Here is a 19,123-nt window from a genome sequence, read left to right on the forward strand (position 1 = left end):
TGAATAAAATTGGTCAAAAAAATTGTAGAGTGTGCATGCACCTTTAGTGTATAGCTTCAGAGACTCAGATACACAACTGTAAGATTATCCTAAATCAAATTTATCAGAACAGTCTTCTGGTGGTCCTATTCACATTGTGTTGTGACTAAGATAGCAGAGACTCATGCAGCATGGTATGCCAAGATGGATTATTTGGCATGCCTGCAGCAATGATGTATGACTATGTGGACATCACTGTATATTTATGTTAAAGAGTAGGCATTAAAAATTAAAAATAGCAAGAAATGTTTTCACATTTCATTGAGTATGCATAAATTCCTTAGGTGAATACAATCCAGTGTCAGAGTTGTAAATTAAGGCTAAAATATGCTAAACATTATAGGAAGAACTTAGTGACATTGGTAATGAACAAAACAGAATGTTCCTGGCCATTGAACACAAATGTAGCTGTGAATAGTAAGCACCAATTTAATATTCCCTAATGTAAGATTTAAAGAACCAGTGCATGTTTTCTCAGCATGTTATCTTGTTAAGCCACACAACCAAATCACATTCTACTTATGCAGATCAATTTCACAATGTATTTCAAATGGAATCTGCATAATCACTTCTGCAATTTAATTTATTAGACTAAACTTGCTGCCTAGAAATGGGCATAAATGCAAAAATATGTATGCATGGGCATGCCACTAACCAAGCTTCTTGTGCAACTAATGTCTAATTAGCAATGTCAATGTAGGCTCTCATTAATGGCTGTCTGTGGAAGAAATCTGGATGGATGCCAATGGATATATTGTATTGCCACGAAGTGTTACTGATTGAAGACCAAAGTTATATATATATACATATTTATACATATATATTATATAGATATATATATATAAATATATATCTATCTATATATACATGTATATATAGATATATAGATATACATATATATATAAATACATATTTATTTGTTGTTACATTTGGCTGTTTGTTAGTTACAGTATTAAAGTACTGTACATAAATAATACCTAAAATATATTTTATTGCTATGTTTTTTTTTTATTAAAGTATAGTTTAGGTTATTTCTTGTGTCATTTTTATTATAGCTAGACTGTAGGATCACCTAATTTTGCATTCAGAAAGTTGTTGTTTAGTCTATTCTATCTAACTCAGCAATTTATATATAATTTTATAATACGGAACTATATATCTAAATCCAAAATCTAAATAATAGAATAGTCCATTATATAATCTTAGATAATCATCTTAAGCATGTAAGATTTTGTTATATAAGACTGTAATATCACTTGACCATATGTCAGAGAAAAAAGTGAATTCAAATGTTATTATCATATAATACTGTATATTAATGAAGAGCTACATTCATGTATACATTCAGATTTCTTCCTGTGTTCATGTTGATATATAAAGTCTATATTTACAAATTAAAAATCAAAAACTGCATGGACACTTGAAGTGACCATTTACCATGCATCACATGTCTTGTTTCAATGTGCAGACACAGAGTAGCCATGATATTCATGTACAGTTTGTTTTTGGAGTACAGTGTATTGCTCTTTTCTGAAACTTTTTCCCTTTTCTTTCTTTTTTGTCAACTTTCTGCATTGGCAGAGCATCTTGGAATTGAATTTATGGGTATGGACCAATCATTCCTTTTAGCCTGCAGATATTAGAGCCTAAAAGCTTAAAACCTTCTTTTTTTCCTTCAATTCCTAACCAATTTCCTTATGCTTTGTAAGGGATCATACAGCTATAACGCGGTTCTATTAGATGTTTGATTCTGTTATTTATATTTTATATAATATAAAGTTTAACATATGAACAGATTCAAATCACTATTTTATTTGCTTGCACTTTTTCTAAACTGAGTTTGTCTCATACTTATATCTAGTTTATTGTAAATGTATACATCATATTTGCAACACTGAACTGATAAACAATAGCCAAAATTTAGACTTACCAAACAAATGTTTTTTTTTTAAAAATAAAAATGAAATTAAAACACATGAAATGCTGAAGTTACCATTAATCTAAGTGTGAGGTATAGAGGCGAATTAAAGCACTCCATTGTCTAGGTTGGTGTTTCATTTTGCTCTTCTTAATGACAATTGTCTTATGACGATGGGCCTAATTCTGGTTTACTTGCAAAAGCAAATTCTCTTTCTAATGGACAAAACAATGTGCATTGCAGATGGGGTAGATGTAACATGTGCAGAGAGAGTTAGATTTGGGTGTTATTTTGTTTTCGTGCAGAGTAAATGCTGGCTGCTTTATTACACTTGCAATATAGATATCAATTTGAAGTACAAACCCCAGCCAAATCTAACTCTCTCTGCACATGTTACATCTGCCCCCGTCCCCCTGCAGTGCACATGGTTTTGTCCACTAGAGGTAGAATTTGCTTTTTTAAGTGAATCAGAATCAGGCCTTATGTCCTCACCACTTGCTATAATCACCATAATAAGAACAATGCCAATTTATAGAAGATATGCTTAGTGAAATGTATTCATTACTGAATACATTATTTAAAAAAAAAAATTATATAAATTTAAATTCATAAAATAACTTTAATATTGTTGTGGTTTTAGTTTACAATATACTATGACAGTGGATTGGAATATTATGATTATTATCAATATCTCTTGCCTTTTTTATTACTTTATATCAAACTTCATTGCCAACAACCATAGTTTACATTCTCACATGCTCTTCTTATCATTGTTCTCAATATTTAATTCTCATTTCTCTTTTTTGTTTATCTCCAATACAACCCAGGCTCATTTATAAGTATCGTGCTTTTCGACATAGGGGGATATTCAATCACCGGCGAGCATCCCCCGTCAGGGGGAGATGGCCGCCGGCCCTATTCAATGCTGTCTTCCTCGACAGCATTGAGCAGGGGATCTCGTAGAATGAGCCCAAATTCACAAGCAGTCGGGCTCGTTCTGCTGAGAACGGCTGGGAATTGTCGAGCTCCCGGCTGCAGCTCGACGATTCTCGGCTACTTCTCCTGGCCACGCCCCCTTCTTACCCCATGGCAGGCGGGACAATGAATCCCGCCTGTGATTTCTCAGTCGAGCTGACCGAGAATTGTATAGGGTCACGGCTGTCGAGCCAACTCGACAGCCGTGACCCAACATTGAATACCCCCCATAATTTTTTTTTACCTCCACTTCTCTGTCTAACACCAACAAAGTTCAAATTTATGCTAGAAATATAATACTAAGCCAAGAGATAGCACATGGAAATGTCATCTTGTCACTTTCGTACCATAATGCTGATGCAAAAAAAGTGCATAAAATGATCATTAGTGTTAGTGTGCTGCAATGAATAACATAAATAATTACAAAATGGCAACTAATACATGTAAGCAGAGATGCATTACAGTACTGATCAATTATAGTCTAGTAGTTGAATTAAGGGACAAGCCACCCATAGGAGTAACATTATTGTCCCCCCCCCCCCCAAGTGTCTGCAACTCCAGCCCCACAGTGATTCTTCAACCACCCATCCTTCCTACTCCAGCCCCAGTGGTGTATGCTCTCTGGCTGTCGCTCCGTTTAATGCCGTGGCACCTTTAATTTCAGGGCAGTGGATGAGCGAGATGCCATGCGGCACCACTACCAATCACTGCAGTGGTTCAGGCAGTAGTTCTGTGGTGGAGATGGCCTGCCCCATTGCCTCCAGTAGGTAGCATCCTGAGGCACATGTCTCACATGCCTAGTGGGAAATCTGCCAGTTGGTGTATCTACATGAACGATAATCTCTCAAATCTTGATAACAGCAGAAAAGTGATCCAGATTTGATTCTCAAGCATGTTTGATTGTCCCTACTGTCATTCTGCTAACACCATATAGTGATCAGTGCATTGTATAGTATACATTGTTTAGTGTGTGGCAGCACAGATATTATCAGAACATTGCCCAGCATCTCTACCATTAGGTTGGCTTGCAGCCTATGGCCAGCATTAATATATAAAATACTTTCCAAGATGACATTATGTACTGTAATTAATTTTCAGCTGAGAATTTCTAAATTGTAACTTGAGCAAACAATACTATTATTATTATTATTATTATTATTATTATTATTATTATTATTATTATTTAATAAATTAAAAGTGAATTCTTTATAAATATATTCAAAACCAATTAGATTGATTCTCTTTTGAAAGTGTTGGCCTTGTGATTTTAAATATATATTAAATACCCAAAAGGAAGTCAAAAATATGATTTAAAAAAATAATAATTAAGTTTAGGCATTAGTTCAGCATAGATAAAGGCAATGTACATAGAAAGAAAAAAAGAGAAAAAAAAAACAATAGTTCATGCATTGTAAAGTGACAGCATAGCACTGTGTTGAAATTGAGCACCAATTCTGAACCAAGAATTAAATATTAAAGCACATTAATACAGTTGTCTAAAGAAGTAATAAAACAAAAGGATCAATTAATACACATGTTTTGTCAGGTGTATACAATAGGAACGCTTAATTTTATTAGATTGAATCCTGGATATAAATTTAAAATATATATTTTTCAGAATTCAGTGAAATGTTAATATTTTTGGACTTCTTTATGGGTATTTAATACACATTATAATACTTAAGATTGGCTATAGTGTCCAGAAAGATAATGCTATAATTTGTTGAAAAAATGCATTAATAAAGAATTAGGTTTAAATATTAATACTGATCCTTTCTGCACAGCAATGGAACTTCTTTCTCACTTCGGGCAAGATGCACTAAGATTCAAAAGTGATAAAATGGAGAGTGATAAACAACCAACCAATCAGCTCCTGCCTGATATTTTTCAAACACAGTCTGTGACATGACAGGTAGGAGCTGATTGGCTGGCTGTTTATCACTCTCCATTTTATCACTTTTGAAGCTTAGTGCATCTGGCCCTTATTCACAAACGTATAAATACATATTTATCAACACAACTGATCAACAACTGTGTATTTTCTGAAAGCTTTCTTCGTATAATGCTTCTTGACATTTGATCTATATATAAAGTAACTTTAATGTGTTCTAGTCTTTATTTATAAATGTTAGATTTGCGGACCCTCAATTTTTAGGGTATACTTGCACTAGTGCCTTAATTTTGTCTAGCATTGTTGTTGAAGGATTCAAGTTTTAAATATTTCTCTATAGACATTTATATAATGGAAAGTCAATAGCCACAGTTATCGAAAAGATGCACACGCATGCCAGCGAACACCTGAATCGTTGAATACGAGTCATACCCGTGTCATGTTGGAGCCAAGTTGTACGTGACTACATCTGTAACTTTAATACTAAACATTTAATGAAATTAATAAATTAAATAAACTATCAGAGCTTGACTATTCTTGCCCTTAGCAGTGTTTCTGATTTGACTAATTTATATTTTTCACACATAAAATAAAAGTAAACCAGGTTGTGGATATTTTATAGTATGATCATCATATAGGCCTCTTGGTTATATAGATTGGAGGATTCTATCTATAAAGCTTAAATGTTCAGGTTTTCAGATAAAAGATTTGTATGACTTTAAGGATACCATGTACATCACCAAACTGTTTGTTATTTTAAAACATTATTTAGCTTTATATCTTAAAATTTGATTGAAATCAGAACTTCTGTTGAAACTGATTTATGTAGCAAGATATTGATGTTTTGGCACAAACCATGTAATGTTCTAAAAGCCCAGTTGGTATAATATTGGCATTAAGGGCTACCATATGCAGTGCATGGTACACATTTCATGGGAGCCTTTTGACATTTTGTAATTTTTTGTGTGTGTGTATTAACTTTAAAGTTCTGTACAGTATCTTGCCAAACTCTGTGTCATTTCTTATAGATATAATTAGTATTTTTCAATAATGTGGGCTGTTCAGTGCCAAGGTACCACCCATCCTGTAACCAGCTACCCAGCATTCATGGCATCCCCCTACCCCCCCCCCCCCTCCCTCCTCTCCTGTTTCTTTCTTAATTATCTCAATTGTGTCTATTGGGTTTATCAGTTCATCAAAATACCAGATTGACTTCAGTTTAGAGTGTAAGCAATATGCTCTAAATTGCCATTAGCTGCCATTAAATTATGTGTGAATTATTTTCCCACATATACAGCATGAAGCTGATGGCATACGTGAAAAGCAAGCATCATTAAATCTAGCTCAGGGGTTATGCTGTATGAGAAATCCCTTCAATTCTGCTTCAACCTTTTTTTCAAGCATTTCCTCACTCTGTTTTTTCCAGTATCAAGCATGCTGTGCCAGGCCTACAGTTGACTCCTTAACCTGTATCCCTTAACCTTATATTTTCCTCTATATAATCCCACTCTTACTCTGCCTGTCCTTCATAGTTTTTTCCTCTAATTCTATCTCTTTAATTTATTTTCGTAATCAATGCAACTTTCCTTATTACAACCTAACTTCTTTAACTTTATTAATAATCTTTGCTTTCCATTATTTGTTTGACAATGTTCATAACTTGTTGACTGTATATTTCATGTTCATGATATTGGCTTGCAAGACCTTAATTCCCATGCTTAAAGTGCACTGTATCTTAATACTACTTGTAATTAGGCATAGTACTTAATAGATTTTTTAACAGATTTTCTATTTTACTACTAATTTTATTTAAAAATGGAAAATGTTTTAGAGAGTTGCAGTGGTAGTGGTGAAACATTATTGAGTTCATTCGAAGGAAGAATAAATGTGTTATATTTATACTAAATTACCATATCCCTTTGTGCTTTGAGAAAAATTCTCTTCTTTGAATTAAAATTTACTTGATACAAATATTTGACATTTAATTTTTAATGCGAGCAACTCTATTAAAAACCACAAATTATAAAAAAAAAATATAATTAGTTTAGTCATGCATAGCACATAATATTCTTGACATGTGGAGTACATAACATCTTCCTTTTGTCACAGTTTACATATTTCCAACTTCTGCTACTTTTCATACATTTATTTCAAGGCATTTTAATGCCTGCAGGCTATTTAGGAAACATAGGTCATTGGGATTTTTCTTATACTTTTTTATACTTTTCTACTGTTTTTTATTTTCAAAAACACTGATAACATGACTACATTATATGGGTTTCAAAATAAATTTTGTTAATGCTTCAATAATGTGAATTATGCAGAAAAATTGATTTACTAATGTCTTTAAATCAAACTTTCAATCAAGTAGGGACACATGTACATTTCTAATTACTCTAGGAAATATTTTATAATATATTTCCATTTAGAAAAGTGCAACTAGAGCTGTACCAAAATGCCCCTTAATTTAATTTTCCCTTCAATTTAAATTTAGCTTCTACTTAATCCAGTGAAGTTTGAATAGGTGTGCTCCACTAAAAAAATCCAAGATTCCTAATGTATATACAACGTGCTAGTGAAACTAAAGGGCACTAAAGTGGATTGTTGCAGTTCAGTTGCTTGTCTTGAAAAGTCCCTTAGGGGCTTGACTGAACTTGACCAAATTTGACGGAATAAAGGCTCTATCTACTGATAGTGGTGAATGCCCTCCCTGCTCTCTGGTTTCACTACCCAGACTGTAAATATATATACAAATATAGTATTTATACAAATATTGGGAATATATAAAATATCAATTGAAATAAAAGATGGAAATATAAACATTTAATTTCAGATTGTATAGTAAATCAATAATACCCCTTTTTCACCACCATCCTCGGTGGGTCAGACCCAGGTCAGGCGGTGTAAATGGGTCAAGCCTTGTCCCTGTACACGGAACTTCTACCAGGTAGAACATGGCTAGAACCTGGGTAGAAGGCGGTGTAAATTAGTGTGCCAGGTCATACGATTAAGCTCCCGTTTACAACAATGGGGGATGTACAACCTGCGGACCGCAGCATCCACAGGTTGGACGGGGGCACACACAGCCTCTTCTGCTATCTGCTATACTCTGCAGACAGCAGTGGCGGCAGCAGAGGAGGTGAATGGATGCATGTGTGCGGCATCCATTCACCTCCCAGACGAGGGGTGCAGGGGAGCTGGGGGCAGCCCAGCAGATTACCTTAGTGCTGGGCTTTCCCCCAGCGCAGTGGTCCTGGCCCTACGATCAGCGCTTGAAGATGATTTCATCTCCAAGCGGCGGCTCAGGAACCGTCTGCACCGGAGGGGGGGGAGGGCTCCGGTGTAAAAGGTAACAAACACTGGGTCGCACCCAGCTTGAAGCTGGGTCCAAAAGCCCAGGTGCGAGCCAGCATTTTGGTATAAAAGGGGTATAAATTATATTCAGAGACCACATGTAAAATAAGTACATGTAACACATTTACCAATCACATTTTTACATTCATTAGCCATACATGTTCCACGTTATTTTAAACCGAAATCTGGTTATAACTAGCAACAAACTTGGATTAGGCTTTCAGCAGTTTTAGTATATAATCTTATAGATTGATTTGATAATTCAATTCTGTTCCCAAAAATGATGCTGATGGGTTATTTTACCTTGATTAATGCTTGGCCTTTATGTAAAGTGTAACTCAGTTACATACCCCGAAAATATTTAAAAGAAATGGGAGCAGGATAGGCAATTGATCACTGATCTACTGTGCACTTTCTGGAAAAATAATAATTTTGAGCTATACTAAACACAAAGGGAACAAGCCATACGAATTATTCAAAGCATAATACATAATTTAGTCTTTAAGTTGCATACATTTTATTTAACTGGTATCTTATATAACTTACTATGCAGCTCACCCTTTAGATCTAGAATTGCAGACTTCTATTTAATCTAAAGCAGGCAAAATATGTAATTTACCACATGTTCAATAATATATGAAACCTAGGGATTTATTCACTAAGATGGGAAATCTATTGAAGATGGGATGTTGCCCATAGCAACCAATCAGAAATGACTTATTTATTTATTATCTTCTAGAAGAAAATAGATAGAATCTAATTGGTTGCCCATAGAAACATCCCATCTTCAATAGAACTCCCATCTTATTAAATAAACCCCCATGGTGATTCTAGAGGCACATTGACCATTAAAGAAAGTAATAATAAAAAAAATACTGAAGTCCTATTTGGCTGAGATTCATTAAAGTAGAAGTAACAAAACAGCATTAAATTGGCTAATGTATCACTGCATTAGTTTTACAAAATAAAATATGGCATTTACTAAACAAAAAAATGTATGTTGACTATATCAACCAAAGAAATTCTAACTACTGCTGTTATTTTTCAGTTCAGAAATCAATGCAAGCATCTAATTGGTTGCAATGGGCTACAATGCTTTTTCTTAATTAAATTTAGCTACAACATTTAAGTAAGATACAGTGCACTTCACAAATCTGAAAATTCTACTTTTCCTAAAATATTAATTTGGATAGATTTTGGTTTTATTTTACCTAATTGCTATGTGATTGCAAGCCAATATCAACTATTTAAATGTCTGTTTTTCTGAGGAGGTCATGTGAAGGTAATTCATTTTGCTAAGGTGAAGTTCACAATGGAAACACTTCCTTTTGGGATGACTTATTATTATTATTATATTACTATTTTGGTACAATACAAATTATTTTTGATAATGCCAGAATATGTAAACAATTGCAAATAAAAATTTAATCATTGTTATTTTCCATTATTATTCTTTACATATCATTTCCCTGACCAATAATATAGTTTTTTTATAATGTAGTTGGGAAACATTAATATAACTTCTTTTTATAATCTGAAATAATTTTAATTTTATTCTGTTATTTTATTACTAAAACTATTTTTTTAAATAACATAAATGTAAAACAATGTAAAAATTGCCTTCACAGGATCTACATCAGAAATTCTATGTTTCATACATATATCATTGTCAAAGTATTTGTTTTGTGAATTTATAAAAAGAAATGATATATGGATAGCTATATATATACTGCATATATATATATATATATATATATATACTGTTTATATTGGAAAGTTTAGATGTTCCTTACATTCAAGATGCCATTTAATTTATTACATTTTTATTTTATGCTTATGGTATTTAAAAGCATGACTATTTGAAAAATTGTAATACATTTAGCCGTTATTGTTTATTTTAACTATCATTTTACTGGAGTAAATGATGCAAAAAAATTGGGGGTTTGAGTGTAACTCATAATGAACTTAGCATTTGAGTGCATCTTTTTTTTTTTACCTCTCTAGAAGCCGAAGAATTGTACCAGAAAAGAGTGCTGACCATTACTGGCATCTGTATTGCTCTGCTTGTAGTTGGCATCATGTGTGTTGTGGCCTACTGCAAAACCAAGTAAACTTTCCTTTTATTTTATATTTAAACATGTATATTTTACTACATTTGAGTGTATAAATCAGAAAAAAGACTTACAAATATTGTCTTTGAAAATGTCAAAAAAATATTTAAAGATATCATTATTGATATCTGATCACACCAACTATGCTGTTTAATGATAATAAAATTAGTTAATTTACAGTTGGTTAAATTCATTCAAATGTTAATTCATATATGCAAGATATTGTATAGTAAAACTGCCAAAAAAGTATCAATTAAATTGACAGTTTGCTATTTACCTAAATAAGGCATTAACAATTTCAATCTAATTTGTGATTGAGAAAATTAAATGTCAAGACTGTCCCCAATAATTGGAAAGGGTTTTTTTCAAATTATAGAATGTTCTATACATATATACAGCAAAAGTGTACAATATTTTTAATCAGGCATCATCATGTATTCCGTGTCATAAGTCAACAAGTAAAATTCTAAACATTACATTTTAAACTTATCTTTAGGAAACAAAGAAAAAAGTTGCGTGATCGTCTAAGTCATCGCTCAGAAAGGAACAATATGGTCAATATGGCAAATGGGCCACATCATCCAAATCCACCACAAGAAAATGTCCAGCTGGTAAATGTAGGTTTACCTGTAATAAATGTTCTATTAAAAATATTGTTTTTTCACCACTTCTGGAGATAGATTATGAAAAGTAATTTTGTAGTAGAAATAAGATATCCATAAACCAGTAAAACCCTATCCAGGAGTAGACCTTCATTTTTGGGGCCCTGAGGATTTAAATGGTTTGGGGACCCCATTATAAACAGCAACAATAGGGCAACATCCAAAATGGCCTTGCTACCCTTGCAGTGACAGCACACATCTCAACACATGCAAAATGACCTTATTAGATACCTCCTTGCCTTCTCACCTTTAATTGCTCCCAGCCTCCTCCCTTGGAAGTGGCCCTCTCATCTCACAGTTAGTTGTCATCACCCACCAATCTCCCCAGAACCCTATTCATAACAAGCAAATTTGAGCTGCAGTCACTGCTTTCACATACAGTACATTAGACACTTCATGTTAGCTGCAGTTACTGCATTCACATACATTAGATGCTTCATGCATGTTGCATTTATGTTGTAGCATTTGCAATTTTAGTAAATTGAAAAAAAAGAAAAAAGAAATGTAATAATATACTCATTGAGGTGCATTTGAAAAAAATATTACAATCCTAGTGTATTGAACTCTAAGGTGAACCCATTTCGGATAAAGCACCATCATTAAGTAAAAGTTTTAATGGTAATGTTTAATACATTATTATCCCTGGACAGTAGCCAAGAGACCCAGTGGTTACGTTGTTGCATTGCAAGACACTGTAAGGTGATCTACTGCATTGCATCTTAATAAGGGAAGAATCTAATTGGATTTCTTTCAAATAGGCCTAACATTACAGAGTATGCATCATTTTAATTGCAAAAAGGCAGTTTTAATAGTTTAATAGTATTAAATCAATCTTGTAAAGACTTATGTTTTATGTACATCGTTGAAGAATTTTTTTCAATTACTTTTTCAGCAATATGTTTCCAAGAATGTTATATCCAGTGAACATGTCATTGAGCGGGAAACAGAAACATCCTTTTCAACAAGTCATTATACTTCAACAACACATCATTCAACAACAGTTACCCAAACACCAAGCCACAGGTTTGTGCACCTTCTCTTTTCATCTTTGAATTTATTATTCAGAAATTGGTAAGGATGTCCACATTTTTTTTTTTTATAATAGTTTTTTATTGATCTGACAAACAACATCTTAAGATCACCATTCCCTAATAGTCATCCCTATTTAAATCAAGTTATATAAGGTGGTTTTTTTTCACATTGTTCAAGACTTGCTATTGGCTATGTTTATCTGGATCATGTAATAGTAGTCTGACATGACCCGGAATGTGTCCATTACTCATATATTATTATGACATCAATGATAGTATGTTACAATAGGTCAAAGCAAACCTTGAAGTTGAGGCAGAGGATGGCAGGAAATCTACCCGATGGTACTTTAGAATACCAGTATGCTAGGATTCTGAGGTAACAGACAATTCAACTGATTTTTCAAGACTCCTTGGAGTTGTGACCGTATGTTGAGATGGTCACAATGCACTCCCAGGCCAGGACCCGCAGTTTGAGAACCGCTGCTCTAGAGGAAGGGTTAGTGTTCAGCACTAGGGGGAAGGTTGGGGTCAGGATTAGGGCTAGTGGCATTACTCACCTTTGGATGCCTGTAGTCACCATCACCTGACTACTACACCCAAAAGACACAACTGGAGCTGCCAAATAAGGCAAGTTACCTCTTGACCACAGGGTCAAGTTTTCTTTCCGATATTCTAAACATGATGAATGTCAACATTGTCAATATTTGTAAGCATGTGAACATGCTGGATGTCTACGTTTTTTAAATTTACAAGAATACAGAAAAGAAAGTAATATTTATTACAGGAAAATACATGGCGCAGGTCTATATCACATTGAGCTTAGAGTCCTTTGTATTAAATTTTGTAAATAAAATGACGTGCACTGCAAATGAAGAGTGGTGTTTGAATTTATCAGACCGAATGACATATTTTTATTGCATCTGTGTGTAAAATGTATGAGTGATATGTATAATTTGTCATTGTGGAACAAATCACATTAGGGGGGATTGGTGACAGTTGATCCCCTGGCAGACATGATCCCTTGTTACAATCTCACATAAGAGGAAGTGATTAATGAATTTTGTGATATCACGAAAAGGAAAGAACAGAGACAAACAAATCAGCAACATTTGGACTGACTGGTGTCAGTTGTATAAATGTTATGCGCAATATTTTTTTTGTCGGGCATTATAATTTTTTATCTTGAGATGACAAATATTCACGAAAAATAGATGTGACTTGTGCACAGTAAGTGTATTTGTATTTCTTTGAAAGTGTGCACTTGCACGATTAAATTGAGTTTTCTACATTGAATAAGGTATTTACTTTTGGAAGTTCACTAAACTACACCTGAGGGAGACTGGATCACAAATGTAATCTGGGATCATCGCTCCCAACACTAAGGCTGGATAGCCAAGTGGAACTGTGTATCAAAACTCAATAAAGATCAGAGAATTTTACTTCAAACAATATTAAATTCTAGAACATTCCGGAACATATTTGCATGTTTTTGGTGTACACAAGACAGGTTTGTCAAGATTCTTCTACGTCACAATCCAAAATAGTATCACTTTCCAGGACAGGGGTATATAAGGTAGTTAGGTAACAGCCATAGGTCAGTCATAGTTTAGAAGTTGTCAAGTGAGACAAGATGGATGGAAAGACACTACAAGCCAAGGATGGAGAAAAGAAGAGTACTCTCCCTGATCTGTCAACCATGAAGGAAGCTGTTGCTGCCATCAAAGCACTAGGTTCTTTAAGAGGAACAGCAAGAGGAAGAGCAAAATATTTCAGTCTGGCAGTCATGACATTTCCTTACTGCACATTGAAATGTTCAGTAAGGAAATAAGTAGTAAATACCAGTGGCGGCTCCTACCTTATGGTAGGAGGGGGGCTGCCACTGGCCACGATGCCTGCACACCCTCCCTTCCACCGCCGCTGCTCCTCCTGGTTCCCACTCTAATGTTCCCAGCGCCTGTACAATGATGACAGGTGCTGGGACTGGCAGATGCGCAGTACCATCCTCTGTACTGCGCATGCGCCCAGCTTCTATGGGCTTCTTTGTGCCATACAAGTGAAATCATGTTTTAAGGCACCTGTACAATACAGATGACAGGCACAGGGAACAACGCATGAGCAGTACTGACATACAGGTATTGCGCAGTGGTGGGATTCAAATAAATTAACAACAGGTTCTATGTCCTAATGCCCATTGCGCATAAAGCCGCACGCCGTAATGCCAATTACCCATAAGGCCACACACCATAATACCCATTACACATTATGCCGCACACCATGATGCCAATTACATATTTGAAACATCAGTGCCACTTACCTACATGCTCATTGCTAGAGGGGGTTTTGCTTGATGCCAGGGGCTTCATGCTGGATGTAAAGGGGGCTTCATGCTGGATCTGGGGATGGGTTTTTAAAACAACCATGCACTGCTAGGTGGATTAATAACTAATACATTCCACTTGACAGAAAAAACGCCGGACACACCACACTGAATATATAAATTTTTATGTAAATAAAAAAGAAGAAGAATATAAAATGGCATATGCTTATACAGATACTAATTTTATAAATACATATATATATTAAAAAAACACAACATTTTATAGTACAATCTATACAATAAAAAAACCTAAATGGCCATATAAGGGGTCACGTTTGCAAATAGAATGTGTAGTAACTCTGGGGTTCTTATGTCAGAATAAGTTGTGGTTTTATTGCAGTCACTTGCAAGTGTTAGTAGTGACGGGGGAAAGGTTATGGCAGACAAGCAAATAATTACAGTCAGTCAGCGTTTGAAGCAGCGGTAAGCAAAGCTGTTAGTTTAGCAAGATGGTGCATTAATAGCGGCAATAGAAGCATTTAATATATCTCAGAACAGGGAGCTCTCATATAAAATACCTGCAGCAGCAGTGGACACATTAATTGTTTATACATACAATTATTTACCAACAACAGCGCCAGAAAAGTGTAATCTGTGAGAAGTTTTTTCACACATTACACACCTTGGGCTTCATGCTGGATGCCAAGGGTGCTTCATGCCGGATGCCAAGGGGGCTTCATGCTGGATGCCAAGGGGGCTTCATGCTGGATGCCAAGGGAAAATACATGCTGGTTGTCGAGGGGGAATACATACTGGTTGCCAAGGGGGAGTTAAATGCGACAGAATCTTACTGCCGCGGACGCTCACAAAGTGCTGTGACAGCCGGGCAGAGAGCTGCGTGCTGCCCGGCTGTATACTGAAAGCAGGTCCGTGGCTATTTTGAATTCTCCCTCTGGACCGAGAGCCAATAGAAGCTCGCAGCCTGGCAGCCAATAATGAGCCACCACTGCCGCTCCTTATTGGCTGCCGGACCGCAAGCTTTTATTGGCTCGCGGTCCAGCAGTACCATTCAAAAATAGCCGCGGACCTGCTTTGTGTATACAGCCGGGCAGCAGGCAGCTCTCTGTCCGGCTGTCATAGCTGTTTAAAGTACCTTGTAAGCGTCCACGGCAGTCCTTAGCAAACGGTTCTGCAGAACCGATCGTATATTAGGTATCGGTTCTGCAGAACCGGTGAGAACCGGCTGAATCCCACCACTGGTATTGCGCATGCGCAGACCCTGGAATTTATGGGTTGCTGCACACCAGCCCATAGAGGCATCCCTGAGGAATTGAACTGCCAATGAGACGGCCTGCGGGGACTGGCAGGTTAGACTTCCACAGTGAAGCCAGTGGTCTCACAGACTGCATCTGGCTTCACTACAGTTATCGATTTTACCTGGGGGGCTGCAGCCCTGCAGCCCATAGGTACAAATCGCCACTGGTAAATACTAATAAATATTCAGCTGAAATTACGTTATTCGTGTCCATTTCAAACAGCCACAAACACATGAATACATCATTTCTCTACAGATCATGTCTTCTTTATTGAGGGATCACATCTCCCAATCGAGTGGGAGATTTGATCCATTTTTCCACCATAGCAAATATTGATTTTAAACTGAACTATTCATTGCTATCAACGGACATGTTTGCTGTTGCTCAAGTCATACAATACCTACCCTTTGATGTTCAACTGCCACGGTTTACATTAACCATTTGACCGGTTGGCAATCACAAGCAAAGTGGGGATCCTGTCACCATTCTCCCCTACATGGTACAGTTAGTACTGTATGTTTTTTTTTTTTTTTTTATATTCAGGTTATAAATGCATTATTGTATTGGATATGCATTTGTATGTTTACATTGTCATAATAATATGTTAGATAATGATAGTCAACAAAACTAATTGATTTAAAAGCATTATTTATCATATATGATATGATGATATGTACATAGTGTTAAATACAATGGTTATCAAATGTAATGACATTTTTTATTTATTTTCTTGGTAGCTGGAGTAATGGTCAATCAGAAAGCATTATTTCAGAAAGTCACTCTGTAATTGTGACGTCATCAGTAGAAAACAGTAGACACACAAGTCCAACAGGGCCGAGAGGACGACTCAATGGCATTGGAGGTCATAGAGACTGCAGTTATCTCAGGCATGCAAGGGATACGCCAGATTCCTACAGAGATTCACCCCACAGTGAAAGGTAACTCATGTTCTCCCTTTTTGTAAACCAGATCTCATTAAATTTGTATACTGTACAATGTGATTTTGAAGATCTTTCTAGCCAAATATAAGATAAGTTCCATTATAATAACATGTCATAAATCAAGTCTGTCCAACCTGTGGCTTTCCTTCTGTTGTGACACTACAAGTCAGTGCAGTTGTTGCAATGCCTGCAACAGTTTGCTATTCGAATTGTGGCAGGGCATTCTGAAAGGTATAGTTTTATAACAACTGGAAAGTCACAGGTTGGCCAGGCCTGGACTTAATGATGAGTTATTTATTTCTATAGTGCACACGTATTCTGCAGCATTTTACAGAACATATTTTAGCCATTCACATCAGGCCCTGCCCTGTGGAGCTTACCGTCTATATTACCTACCACAGGCACACACACACTTAAACACTAGGGTTAATTTTGTTGTGAGGAATTTTGAGGAAACCCACGCAAGTATGAGGAGAATATACAAACCATGCAATTAGGGCCATGGTGGGAATTGAACCCATGACCTTAGTGCTGTGCTGCAGTAATGCTAACCATTACACCATCCGTACTGCCTGAAACATATTTTGCACACATTCTTATATAGATGGAAAGTAGTTAATTCCTTCATCATGCATGAAACATTCCGTGTCTGCAAGTGACATTATGGTTGACTGAAATTTGACCATACAGTATTTATGAGCATTGAATTGAATGTGTACATTCTCCATATGCAAAGTTGTATACATCTCTGGGGCATAAATGCTTCCATCTGTACACCCCAAGGGATCGGCAGTGCTGCATACATCATGCACCATGCTGCACCTGGGATTCAGCATAAGGATTAACATACTCCTAAACCCGTCACCAGACTCCTGTGAAACTAGCCAATGGAAGTCCATTGCCAGGCTAAGCAGGGGTAAGCATTATTCTGATTCCTGAGCCCATCCCTGCACTACATGGTCAGCTCTGTAGTCGTTGTAAATGTACAACTTTGCATAGCCCACAATTATGTCAGTAAACCCTCCCTGTAATTTACCTACATTGAGCACCCTTTTACTTCTCAGTTATGCCCCTGAAAAGTGAAAATTTGTAGATGTAACGAATGTACCAAAATACACCCAGGAGTGTTTCCTTCACCAGCGCTTCAAAAAGAAGAGGTACCATACATCGCTTGCATAAGATGGGCGACTCCCCTTCACTGGGGTGGAAGTCAGTTCTTAATAACTGCTCTGATTAGAAATTGCAGATCAGGATTCTGGTACTCCAACAGGAATGCTTGCTCCAATCTGGAAACAGAAGTCCTCACTTTCTTGATAAAAGGCTCCTATGCGTTTCAACCCTCACTAGGGTCTTTATCAAGGGGATAAAGACCCTAGTGAGGGTATAAACGCTTAGGAACCTTTTACCCAGAACATCTGTTTCCAGATTGGGGCAAGCATTCCTGTCGGAGTACCAGAATCCGGATCTGCAATTTCCAATAACCCTTTCTGGTAACTAGCCTCACCTGTTGCTATTATACTAACCTGTTCGTATTGTTTTTATACTGTATGCCCATAATAAATAGTGTTACACTATGTTTGGCATATTTTCTCTATTTTATACAAACTACATGAGCCATTGAGATCGATACGTCGATACGTCTCATGAGATATATATCCACTGGACATCTATCTGTCTGTTCAGAGGCCGAGGCCGAGTCCCATGCCAGGGATGCATGGTACCTCTTCTTTTTGAAGCGCTTGTGAAGGAAACACTCCTGGGTGTATTTTGGTACATTCGTTACGTCTACATATTCGCTTGTGGTGCGGGGTCACCATTGTCCAGTGTTTATCATCTCTAGCTGCTTCCAGCGCAGAACTTTGGACTTCTACTCTAAGTTACTCAAGTGAAGATTTGTTTGGTTTGAATATGACTGCATTGCTTGTAGAACACTTTGCTCTGGAACATGACTAGAGCAAAAAACATGCAGCATAGGCTCTGCAAATGGATTCAGCTTTGCATCAGCTCCTTTGTATTGCAGGGTAAAACACTTGACAGGCCAAACAAAGGCCTTTATTCAGATCTGATCGCAGTACAAATTTGTTTGGAAAAATTGGCAAAACCATGTGCACTGCAGGTGGGGCAGATGTAACATGTGCAGAGAGAGTTAGATTTGTGTGAGTTATTTTGTTTCTGTGCATGGTAAATTCTGTCTGCATTATTTTTGCCCTGCAATTTAGATTTCAGTTTCAACACACCCCACCCAAATTTAATTCTCTCTGCACATGTTACATCTGCCCCAACTGCAGTGCACATGGTTTTGCCCATTTTCCAAACAAATTTCTGCTGCAATCAGATCTGAATAAGGGCCAAAGTGTTTACTGCACATGCGTATATTCACTGAAGAAAAGCACACTGGGCCTTAGTGTATGGGCAAGCACTAATAGGCAACATTAAAACAACTGGATATAAAAGATTAACAATTATATAAAAGGTGTGCATCTAACTTTACAACCCCTCTTTCTCTTTCTAATACATAAACAACTGCATACAATGCGGAAAACTCAGAAACTCATCCTGAATCCAGTT

The 19,123-nt window shown here is 36.2% G+C and overlaps 1 protein-coding gene across 3 annotated transcripts in view; it reads left to right on the plus strand.

Moving 5' to 3' along the window:
* NRG1 (neuregulin 1) overlaps positions 1-19,123 on the plus strand; it is a 688,020-nt gene that overhangs the window by 663,040 nt on the left and 5,857 nt on the right. For 2 of the 3 annotated variants that reach the window (XM_083175136.1, XM_083175145.1), the window contains 4 exons: positions 10,182-10,284; positions 10,785-10,905; positions 11,843-11,973; positions 16,352-16,552. In XM_083175136.1, coding sequence (XP_083031262.1) covers positions 10,182-10,284; positions 10,785-10,905; positions 11,843-11,973; positions 16,352-16,552 — 556 coding nt within the window. Of the gene's footprint in view, positions 1-1,620; positions 1,645-10,181; positions 10,285-10,784; positions 10,906-11,842; positions 11,974-16,351; positions 16,553-19,123 lie in introns of all 3 variants that reach the window. The other variant, XM_083175127.1, reaches the window with a different exon arrangement.

This window comes from Crinia signifera, chromosome 1 (assembly GCF_055691185.1).
Source record: "Crinia signifera chromosome 1, ASM5569118v1, whole genome shotgun sequence".
In the NCBI taxonomy this organism is placed as follows: domain Eukaryota; kingdom Metazoa; phylum Chordata; class Amphibia; order Anura; family Myobatrachidae; genus Crinia; species Crinia signifera.